The 13,036-nt window shown below is 32.7% G+C and overlaps 1 protein-coding gene across 3 annotated transcripts in view; it reads right to left on the bottom strand.

Moving 5' to 3' along the window:
• Positions 1-13,036, bottom strand: part of LOC127730575 (uncharacterized) — a 113,278-nt gene that overhangs the window by 13,114 nt on the left and 87,128 nt on the right. For all 3 annotated transcript variants that reach the window (XM_052239028.1, XM_052239027.1, XM_052239026.1), the window contains exons 7-9: positions 12,900-12,935; positions 10,378-10,494; positions 8,796-8,903 (exon numbers count right to left, since the gene is read on the bottom strand). In XM_052239028.1, coding sequence (XP_052094988.1) covers positions 8,796-8,903; positions 10,378-10,494; positions 12,900-12,935 — 261 coding nt within the window. The remainder of the gene's footprint in view (positions 1-8,795; positions 8,904-10,377; positions 10,495-12,899; positions 12,936-13,036) is intronic.

Raw genomic sequence — 13,036 nt, forward strand, 5'->3', positions numbered from 1 at the left:
CGAGGTCCGTTGAACTTTGTCTGGCGGACATGTGGACATGCAAGGAACCCATATATCAATTATAGTTATCCTATTACTCATAATAAGTGAGGATTTCACATGAAAAAAAAATTACTATAAGTTTTTTTCAAGCAGTCGCTGAACCATGAAAACTTCGTAATATAAGGATTCTGCAGACAAGGTATGTAGCATCCAGGTCTTCTACCGTCTGAAGTAGAAAGCTTTTTACAAATAGTTTACGCCCCCGTTGGATAAAAATCCCTATGTCTTGTTTCCTTCGACGTTCGTCGCAAGCAATAAAAAATCTAAACACACAGTTAGATTCAGCATATGAAAGAACCATATAAATTCACTTTATGTTGAAATCAAACAATATTTAATTTTGGACTTTAGAACAACTTGAAAACTGGGCCCAAAATCAAAACCGAAATTTATGTTTAGATTCAGCATATCAAACAACCCCTTGCATTCAATTTTTGTTAAGTTTTTGACATAAGTCCAAAGACTTAAACACAAGTTATTGTCCTAACACATGAAAGGCCTAGTATTTTTGACCCGTTATTCTTAAACGGTTTGAGCCAAAGCCCCAAAATCAATCCCGACCTTCCGTTTGCGTTTTGGAACCTTTTGCTACACTTTCGTAAAGATTCAAACACTTATACAAAAGTTATTGTCCAGAAACAAGAAAATGCTTGTTTTGGCACCTTTTTGACCCTTACTTCCTAAACAGTAAGAACAATAACCACTCAAATCAATCCCAAACTTTCTTTCGTGGTATTAAACCGTGTGGTACAATTCAATAGAGATAAATACACTATTACTCAAGTTATTGTCTGGAAACCAAATGTCGTCGGACGACGACAATGACGCTGACAACGTCATTACATTATACGACAACACAAATTTTGCGGTCGTATAAAAAAGTATCTCGCAAAGTCCTTTTAAATATCAGTCTCAAATACATCGATGATGTTTTGTTACTCAATAACCCACATTTTATTTTGAGCTCACATCTAATGTGCCCAAGTGCACTTGCAATTAAAGGAAATAGCGATAGTAGAAGGTCTAATTCATATCTTGATCTTTTCCTCGATATTGACACAGATGGACGTCTTCAAACTTGAATCTACGGAAAACATGATTTTTCATAGTTCCTTTTGACAACCTCCTATTTCGCAGGAGTAACATACCTTCCGCTGCATCGTATGACACTCAGTCAATTCCAACAAAATTAAGATGAAGAACGACTGAAATCGACAGGACATTAGTTTAATGATCGCCATCACGATTACGTTGGCCGAAAAGTTATATCAGGGTCACAACTCGACTGAGATCACCAAGTTTTGGTGGGGTAATTGTTGCTCAGCCTATAGTGTTCTTTCCTGTATTGTGAAGACGATTGTTTGTCTTTTGGTAATATTTCATTTTTTTGCCATGGCGTTGTCAGCGTGTCTTCGACTAATTAGTTTTGCATCCTCTACCTCTCTGTTCCAATCGCTCGAAGAAATGTGAACATCGGTTAACTAATGCCGCCTTACTTTTACAATGAAAATAGGAACTATTCAATTGAATTATGTTCGGAAAATGCTATGAACGATTTATGAATTCCGATCAGATGTTGAAATGGAATTGTAGTTACAAGATGACTATCCTTGTTTAATATGGTAATACACATGCAAGTCTATTTTACCATGGAAATATGAATTAACAGTTGTTTAATTTAGAAAGAGAATGCAAAACGACATTAAGTTCTGAAAATTTTGTGAATCGGTTTAACAGTGTAAGAAAAGTAGAAGATAAAATTACAAAGTGTACTGAAAAAACAAAGAATAACAAAAATGATCTTAAATGATTGGGCTATTTTTTTTTTGATCCATTTTTGTAATATAGCTTTTCAAGTACTGAGGTATGTATACATCCATAGCTTTCATATTAATGATTTTTACATTTTGAAAAGAAATTGGCAACAGCATTCGGAACCAAAAAAATTATATTAATAGGTGACAAGGATTCTAAGGATTGTCTTTAAAATGCGTTGACAGGACCATAGGAAAAAAATATGCTGATAAAAAGTGCAAAAAGTAAAATAACAAAAATACCGAACTCGGAGGAAAATTCAAAACGGAAAGTCAGTAGTCAAATAACAAAATCAAAAGCTCAAACACATCAAATGAATGGACAACAACTGTCATATTCCTGACTTGGTACAGGCATTTTCTTATGTAGAAAATGGTGTATTAAACCTGGTTTTATAGCTAGCTAAGCCTCTCACTTGTATGACAGTCGCGTAAATTTCCATTATATTGACAGTGATGTGTGAACAAAGCAAACAGACATAACAGGTAAAAATGTCAAAAATAGGGGTACAGCAGTCAACATTTTCTTATAAAAAGAGGGACGAAAGATACCAGAGGGACAGTCAAACTCATAGATCGAAAACAAACTGACAACGTCATGGCCAAAAATAAAAAAACAAACAGACAAATAATAGTACAGATGACACAACATAGAAAACTAAAGACTAAGCAACACGAACCCCACCAAAAACTGGGGGTGATCTCAGGTGCTCCGGAAGGGTAAGCAGATCCTGCTCCACATGTGGCACCCGTCGTGTTACTTATGTTATTACAAATCCGGTAAATAGTCTAATTCGGTAAGTCACATTCGTGAAAAGGGAAGGGTATTGTAGTTACGACATATCCGATATCATCTGTTAAACGGTTATTCCATAACGGTCAACCAACTCGTGATGGCGTCCGTAAAATTTACGAAGGGATGACTTCAACTTCACCATTTGGAACTCTTGGTTAAATAGCTTCATTGTGAGCAGCAATCCTCTATCAAGGAAATCATGATAGGAAACACAAGCCCGTGAATATCGTATCAATTGGGAGATATATACTCCGTATGCAGGCGCTGCTGGAATGTTGCTACATAGAAATGGAAAGTTCACAATTGGGAAGCTGAAATCATCTCTTTTGTCGTAAAGTTTTGTTTTCAACCGACCCTCATTGTCAATTTCTAGATGTAAGTCAAGATATGAGGCAGACTTAACTGTATCTGTAGTATCCTTTATCTCTAGTTCCATGGGATAGATTCGTTCAACATATTCACCAAATTTTGTATTATTTAGTGAGAGAACATCATCTATATAGCGGAACGTAGAGTCAAAGGATATTGCTAACTTCTTATTTCTCTTCCTAAGAAGCTCCTGTATGAAGTCAGCCTCATAATAATAAAAAAACAAGTCGGCAAGAAGAGGGGCACAATTGGTTCCCATTGGAATTCCGACAGTCTGTTGAAAAACACGTCCTCCAAACGTAACAAATATGTTGTCAATCAAGAAATCAAGCATCTTGATAATGTCAGTTTCAGAAAAACAAACAAATATGTCAATAAAGAAACACAAAAGTCATATAGACAAAGCACATAAGCAAAAATGAAAGACAAAAATTTACCAATTGTTTGTCGAGAATCAATATAATTACATTATATACAACCCTTTCACCAAGTGGTGGGTTTTCCAGGTATTCATTATTTTGAGGTTCTCTACAGAATACTTTTAACAAACAACGCAATCCAAAAAAAGTACTGGACGAAACGTCCTTGTTTTTAAAAAAAAAATAATCTTGTTACTTAAGCATTTAAACAATCATCAACATAAATAGATTGAAAACACCAAATTCAATTTGACCCGCAAAAACAGGAAAACACAATTTCCATAAGAGAGAAGCAATCATTTAAAACAGTAGCTCTTGACAATTTGATAGTCAATCGAAATCGGAATGATATGCGTACGTCATGTACCTAAATTTGTAGCAGCTTGAAATATTTTGACTGTCAAAAACAATACAGATAAGTTTCATTGCCCACCACAATTTTTCTTTCATTTAATAACACCAAAGAACCTTATTTGACTGCATATAATTTAAAGTTTGAAATTCATAATCTTTGCAAAAATAATTATTACATGATTCTCCTTGTTTTAAAGATATGGTGTTACCCAATTTAGGTATTATAGAAAATATTTACAAACATCAAATGAATTAAAAAAATTGGTTCGATTGCAAACAAATATTGCTTTTGCGCGTTATAACAATCTTTATACTCTAAGCTTTTATTTTTTCACGACGACTTTCCATTATTGGTTATATTGACCGATCTATATTGTATGCTTACATTTCTATCAAGAGAATTTTATTTTTGATATTTTTTTCGAATGAACCTTGTATATAAAAATGAGAAGATGTGGTGTGATTGACAATAAGAAAACTATTTTAAGAATTTTTGTCCCGTTAATAACCAAACGAGTATATACTCATACGCTACGACGCGTATGGTCGGACCATATGAGTATACCCATAAGGTCATGACCATACGCGTACGGTCCAAATACTCATATGGTCCGGAACATATATAATACAACAAAGAATGTTTCATCAGAAGACCGGGATATTCTAACTTGGTATAGGCATTCGTGATAGCTAATCGAGAAAAGACACGTATATGTCAACAAACATGATACATCTGTTTATAACACGCTAAAGTATAATGGTTGTACAACACTTCCATACAAAATAAATTGTTTTAAGGATCGGAGTGTGAGTTGTTATCTGAAAGACAAAGAAAACTCAAAATCCTTAAATCAAATTTTTCAAAATAAAAGTCTTGAAAACTTAACCGGTATCACCTTCGAGCAACTTTTCAATATTCATAACTATAACATCAGACGAACAAACGACACGCAGTTTATTAATTACAGGACATCTTTAACCTTTAAGCATCAGTAACACTTTCGAATGTGTAATTGGGTTTTAAATTTAAAATTTGACAAGCCCAGATTACTTTTATTAAATTGTAACATATGTAAAGAAAAAAACTCATGCTAGACATATGTTGCATTAGATTGCAGTAGTTTTAATGAACATTTATATAACAGAAATCTCATGGAAAGTAAAAAAAAATCATGCATGTGGCAGAATAGATAGCAGTAAGCATTTCCTACTTGAGTTTCATAATTATTCACACGTCCGATAACGTAAACACTAGAAACTCTTCTGTTACATTAAAATATTAAATCACTCTTTGGCCTATATTGACTTCTTCTTTATCTCGGATTTGTGGGATATAGCCTTGAAACACATATACAGATTTTTTTACCATTTGAATAGCAGTCTTTTCCTTCTTTCTGTTAACAGGGAGACGGGTTAATATAAGAACAATATTGTTTCCGAATCCCTTTGGTTATAACTGCAATCGTATTTTGATTTGATGTCTCTCAAATAAAATATGTTTAAACTAAAAGCTATTATCACAAAAAATAAGGAGATTCAAAATGATTTTAATGACATTTTTGTCATTAAACTTAACCTGCAATCGAAAATATCAGTGATAAGCAAGTTTTTATTTAGAATATTTCTAATCATTTTATTTCGAGTAAAACAAATCAAGCCAACAAAGATAATTTTTTACACGCTTTTAATTTTTGCTTACCAAAGTTTTGAATTTGGCCAAGCGATTGTACAGTAAACTCGCAAGCAATTGTACAGTCAATAAAATATCCGACATTGAGATAATGAATAATTTAGATTTTTACTGGGACAATGGCTTTTAAACCTTCAGACAGGTAATAGTGAATTAAATAATGTTTACAACGAGTGCGATACAATATCGTTTTGCAGACCAAAATATGAGTGTACACGTATCATTACAGTTTTTTGTCACTATAAACTGTTCTCTAAAATTAACAAACCTAAAGATCATAAAGAGTATTTTCTAAAAATAAAATACATTAAAATGGGTTTTGATTTTATTACTTTGTCTAGTATTTTGAATGACTCTACGGTTTTAAACTTTAGTTTTTTAATGACTCTACGGTTTTAAACTTTAGTTTTTTAATGACTCTACGGTTTAAAACTTTATACCTCCAAATTTTGATAACATAGAGCCACCTATATTTTTTTATTCGTATAAAAGACCAAGTAGAAATTTTTTTTTAGTTATAAGCCATTTACATCAGACGTCAGTAAATAAAATGATTCTCCATCAACATAAAACTGTGAAACATCGAAGTTAAGATATGATCTATATGGCTATGTAATTACTGGGGACCTCAACATCGTTCAAGACCGATATGTTATGAACTGTCTGAAATAGGACCAACATATTGTATAAAGATGCTATTTCTTTCTGTTGTAAAAATTGGTGTCAACGGGAGAAATCTGACAAAAAGTCACTAGATTCCTATTTAAATAAATGTCTGAGAATTGTTGATATTTGTATATCACGTTTCGAAAATTATTAAAAAATTAATAAAAGAGTAAGTAATACGCATATTTCTAGGATTAAAAACAAACTTCAGGTACCTGCAAAGCGTTTTGAGTTGGTACCGGCCGATAAAGCAGCCAGCACTGCGGTGGTGGTGATATGACGTTAATACTACACGGAAGTCTTTAAGAATGAAATACTTCATTCGTGGGTCGTGTGCTCCATAGAGATTCAAATACTAAAAAAAGCTCAGCTTCCTACGGATTTTCTAATAAGACTAATGATAATACAAATCACGTTTAACACAACGGTAGCTACTTCTGACGCTTCGCCCTTATTCGTTTTTACTAAAAACTTTTTTTTTATATTTCAATGGGTCTTATTTAACCCATGAACTTTTCAATTTTGAATTGATGACAAAAATAGCTAAATATCAGCTAATTGCGATTTTTCTTAATTCATGCACACTATCTACTTTACATTTTATGAACTGGAATTGCTGATATTCCATTTAAAATAAAAAAAATAATATATGAAAGTTCTTTTATATTTTGCATGATAAGGAGTTCTATACTAAGAAGATGAGGTACGGTCTTCAACAATGAGAAAAACCCATACCGTATAATCGGCTATAAAAGGTCCCGACATGAAAAATATGAAACAATTCAATTGAGAAAACTAACGGCCTGATTTATAACAAAATAATTAACGAAAAACATATATGACAGACATGAACCAACGACAACCACTGAACTACAGGCTCCTGACTTGGGACAGTCACATAAAGAATGTGGCGGGATTAAACATGTTTGTGATTGGTTACCGATAGTGATTTTTTAGGCTATATTTTGATAACCGTTTTCACAGGATTACTTTCTACCAAATATAAACAACACTGGGGTTTGAATTTACAAAAAAAAATGTATAAGAGCCCTTTGTAATGAGTTCAATTTTAAATTTACGGCTTGATCTATATTTGGGCTTTAGTTTATTAGGTCTTTCAATCGACTTCAAGATTTCACTAGAACCCTTCCGTCATTAAAAAAACCAATAACTATATACCTACATTTATACTCTCACCTTGAACAGGAAGGGTGGGTTTGGGGGTGGGGGGATATAATTTGACAAACTTTTAAATTGTAACACAATGTCATAAACCCTACCGTACAGGTCAATTTCGATTTCAACGGGTTTGACACTTGTCTATGAATATTTTAAGAGTTGTTTTAGGTGGATTCTGATAATAGCCCAAGTAGTACTTAACAACATTCATTTTTATTAATTTTAACTAAATTAGCCTTACGTTTGATTTTGACATTATCGTTTAAGAATTTGTCATTGTTGCAGGGTAACTGTGATCCCTATATCACACGATACTGACTGTCTACCTTAAATAATTTTATCTAAATTAGATTACGTTTGATTTTGACATTATCGTTTAAGAATTTGTCATTGTTGCAGGGTAACTGTGATCCCTATATCACACGATACTGACTGTCTACCTTAAATAATTTTATCTAAATTAGATTACGTTTGATTTTGACATTATCGTTTAACAATTTGTCATTGTTGCAGGGTAACTGTGATCCTTAGATCACATGATACTGACTGTCTACCTTAGATAATTTTAACTAAATTAGATTACGTTTGATTTTGACATTATCGTTTAACAATTTGTCATTGTTGCAGGGTAACTGTGATCCTTAGATCACATGATACTGACTGTCTACCTTAAATAATTTTAACTAAATTAGATTACGTTTGATTTTGACATTATCGTTTAAGAGTTTGTCATTGTTGCAGGGTAACTGTGATCCTTAGATCACACGATACTGACTGTCTACCTTAAATAACGATGTTGGTCTGCATTCATTACTATGAATAAATATTTTAGGAGACATTAAGAAAGTAATTGTCTGCAGAATTATTAGGAGATCTCCACAACATGCTGTTCATCGTAAGGTCATGAGTTTTTACACCCGCAATTGAATTGTGATTTTCTATAAGTGTTTTAACTTGGTTTACTAATTTCAAAGCTACACTGTTTGCAAATGACCTCTTATTAACTTGCTACCTGTTATGTCAATGGCATTGTTGATAAAAAATGAGACAACATTTGACGTCAATTTTCCTTGTTCAATGATTGCTGTAAAATTTCAATTTAACGGTAAATTTGAAGTGGCTGCACGGCAGATGTAAATATCAACATCTAGCTGCTGAATAAGTAAAAAATCATTTGCTTTCAAGCCAGGACAATTTTGACAAAGTTTTTTTTAACCAAGGTCGTCCGGACAGATAAACGGACGGGCGGATTCATGCAGTTACTAAACCTGCTATCGCCTTTGGCGACGCAGGTAGCAATCAAAGCAATGTACCATTTCTAGCCAAGCAGAGGACTTTAATACTCATTATTATGTTTAATTTTCATCTAGTACAATAAAATATGAAATACGTTGGAAGTAAATATAAATGACTGACGCTGGCTGCTACTGTTTCTAATGCATTATAGTTATTTAGTGTATAAATACCTTCTTGACAAAAGCATTCTATATCTTTTGCGGTTGCTGTTTGAAATGGAAGATCTTTACAAGTGCCATTATTAAGACATGGACAATATTCACCTAAACACGCATTATCTGTGAGAAATAAAAAAGTACAATTTTTAATCTTTAGAAAGCAGTTTAATTGTTTTGTGGAGCAATATGAAAAAATGCATCAACTAGAAATAGAATACTAGCATGCATTTCAAAGTTCAATGGCAATGAACCGGGAAAAACTTTTGAAAATTTCTTTGCACTTGCATCTGATGTCAATAAAATAAAACGTGCATTATGAAGTAAACAGAACAATATCTAGAATTCCTACTGACCCTTTACTGATCGGATAGACTTATACTTGTCATTTAAAACCAACCAGTGTTAGATTAATTACTGCTGGTTATATAGATGAAATGTCCTGTGTTAGCTAACTATAACGAAAGAGAAATTGCATAATAAACCACGAAACGATGATTGAGAGTATCTCACGTTTATTCATCTTATGAATGAAGTCAGAACAAAGAATTGTCATCGGCGGACATGACCGCACTACATGTATATCAAAACAAACTGAAATATTTTTTACAAGAGGCCCTCCAAACATTATTTCTGACAATTTTATCATTTTTTTTTAATTTTTCGAGTATATCTCATAGGAAAAAGATTTAATGGCGAACTCTTGGCAATTTCAACTGAACAAAATATGGCACCATTGCTGCTTTATATGCCACAAAATTTATAAAAAATAAATACCATGTTGTTCACTCAGTTAGAACTAGATACATAAATATTATTCAAAAGAACCCTACTTACATTATTCCTTAAAAGTTTGATTTCTGAAGACACTTTGACATATTTTTTTCAAAGTAGACGGTTCAACACTTGGATGTCAGACGCTGAGTGTTGGCAGTAGCTTATATTTTCCTTATAAATGAGATGAACTTAACATTTATTATGATGGATTTTAAATCAAAGTTCTGTTGTGAAAGCATCAAAGATTTTGATAAAAATATTTCTCGTCAACTTTTCTTTCAGAATTGATTCCGGTTGTTCAACAATCTCTTAGTGCATGACATAGTCAAAACATTCAAAAGGTTATGCATGCACCAATATTTCTGTAAGATAAGAAAAAAAAACACTGCACAGAAAAACTAAAAGCTGAGCAATATCAACCCCGAAAAATTTGTTGGTACACACATGTGCTTTGGAGGGTGCTGCATCACTGTTTGCACCTTTCCTGTTGCTCATGACATGTACACATTTGTTGAAAAGTTGTAATCGATAATTATCATGAACGAGGAATGGAGGGCGTGTTCTGGCTGAGACAAATGGAACTTATATATGGTCATATGTACCACAAAAATCGTATTACGGTCTATCATGACATGTTAGCGTTAAAATGTTTTGAGCGATAACTCCTATATTGTTTTAATGATGTTATATTGACATGTTATCTCATTCAAGAATTCAAAAAAGTAAACATATATTCATGCAGTGTTGCCAGCTGTAGATCATGATCTGTTTTTTATTAAGTTTAAATGCATTGTAAATTTACATTTCAACGTGTTCTTACATTTCCTCTTCGCCGGTCTATCTCTATTCTCTGGACAATGAAGATATATATCACAAAAGCATTCCTTCGGCAATTTGATTTTACAGTCGTCACAACAATCATTACAACTATGCGAAGCTGAAATATGTCAATAATTATTTGTAAAAACATTAATACAATATTTGTAATCAAGAAAATTAGCTGGATCATGACAGGCTTTGTGTGAATAACGACATTGATTCAAACACAGACAGACAAAACAATCGGTATGAATCAGTCAGTTATAAATGTATGAATCAGTTAGTCATGGCAGACAAAACAATCGGTATGAATCAGTAAGTTATAAAGAAATCCGTTAGTCATGGCAGACAAAACAATCGGTATGAATCAGTCAGTTATAAATAAATAAATCATTTAGCCATGGCAGACAAAATTGCGGTAAATTCAGTACTGATCAGACTTCGCTTGCTGTAAATAAACATTTTTAGTCTGTTTTGAAAACAATTTAAAAAATCCATCACTTTTTAATGTTCAAAGCGCCATTAAAGATTAAAATTGCCATTTCAAAGTAACACTCATTTACCATTACTGCGATCGCTGTACCTTTTTAAAAATAATTTACCAATGCATTTGTCATTGCACATTTTAAGAAATCAGCGTTAAAAAATGCTATTAAAACGATTTGATAAATAAAAAATAAATTGAACAGAGACAAAACAAGTAAAACTGTGAGCTACTGCTCACTGATGATACCCCCGCCGAAATATATCGGTAAACAGGAAGTTGTTGAGTGATGAATCTGAAAACGCATCACACGGTGTAACTTACTTATATAAACCCTGAAACCAAATTTCAGAAATCCTTGTCAAGTAGTTCCTGAGAAAAATGTGACGACATTTTTTAACTTGGCTTTCATGTGTAAAATAATACAAGTGTTCGGTAAACAGGAAGTTGTTGAGTGATGAATCTGAAAACGCATCACACGGTGTAACATACTTATATAAACCCTGAAAGCAAATTTCAGAAATCCTTGTCAAGTAGTTCTTGAGAAAAATGTGACGAAAATTTTCAACTTGGCTATCATGTGTAAAATAATACAAGTGTTCGGTAAACAGGAAGTTGTTGAGTGATGAATCTGAAAACGCATCACACGGTGTAACATACTTATATAAACCCTGAAACCAAATTTCAGAAATCCTTGTCAAGTAGTTCCTGAGAAAAATGTGACGAAAATTTTCAACTTGGCTATCATGTGTAAAATAGTACACGTGTTCGGTAAACAGGAAGTTGTTGAGTGATGAATCTGAAAACGCATCACACGGTGTAACTTACTTATATAAACCCTGAAAGCAAGTTTCAGAAATCCTTGTCAAGTAGTTCTTGAGAAAAATGTGACGAAAATTTTCAACTTGGCTATCATGTGTAAAATAATACAAGTGTTCGGTAAACAGGAAGTTGTTGAGTGATGAATCTGAAAACGCATCACACGGTGTAACTTACTTATATAAACCCTGAAACCAAATTTCAGAAATCCTTGTCAAGCAGTTCCTGAGAAAAATGCGACGAAAATATTCATGGGACGGACGGATGGACTGACGGATGGACTGACGGAAGGACAGACAGAGGTAAAACAGTATACCCCCCCCCCCTTTTTTTTCAAAGCGGGGGTATAAAAATCGAGTTTAAACGAGTAAACATCTTTTTATTGATCCAAGTCGACTGTTTATGGAGTCTCTACACTAAATCCGTTAAATGTGAACAGTAACTTGTTGATACTTAAGTCTTGGAGAACATGATTTAATTATTAGTTGTTATTGGCTTTCACCTATCTTTCAGTTAACGTGTCACTGCGAGTACTCTTAGATCGGAAAACTGTGACTTTTATCTTTATGCTAGTAATGTTTGCGTGCTTCGTGCCGATCAGATAATTAAAACCATTTCCAACAGATTTTTGAAGTTTGTTTACGGTTACCTATATACAATTGCTTGTATACTATTTTGACGTTGCTTTACCAAATATATCGATATCTGCAGCAACCTATAGTCAGTAGGTAAAATAAGACATAATCATAAGCAGTCTTTTTTTACGGTAAGGCGGATCTCAGTTGAAAACTTCTGCAATGGATCTGTCAACGGCTCGCACTGAAGAAAATATAGCCAAATAAGCTGTAATTCTGATGTGTTCAGATATTATAATAAAATAAAAGCAACAAAACCATGACTAGCAAATTTTTCATAAATTTATTATTATTATTATTATTGTTATAATTATTATTATCATTATTATTATTATTATTGCGCTTAAAACATTACCGTTGTGTTAACTAATCATGTTCAACATTTGAATATTTTTTTAAATGTATCATTTGAATCATATACTGGCACAAATACTTTTTTTAGAATAAGCAGCTGAGGTACAGTAGTAACTATTGAAGTTAAAAAAATATTAAAAAGAAAGAACAAAGATAAAGATAATTAAACAGCACAGAATATACATTTAAGATCACTACAGAGAAACTAAGAAGACTACATGAGAAACTTACATTTATTGTTACATCGATCCATCACATATTGGCTACCTAAACAAAAATACTGGAATATATACTTCTAATTGATATCAGGATAATATTATTCATATTTTGTTTTTATTTGAATGTTCCAAGTGAAGGAAAATCCAGAA

Source organism: Mytilus californianus, unplaced genomic scaffold (genome assembly GCF_021869535.1).
Source record: "Mytilus californianus isolate M0D057914Y unplaced genomic scaffold, xbMytCali1.0.p SCAF_2, whole genome shotgun sequence".
Lineage (NCBI taxonomy): Eukaryota > Metazoa > Mollusca > Bivalvia > Mytilida > Mytilidae > Mytilus > Mytilus californianus.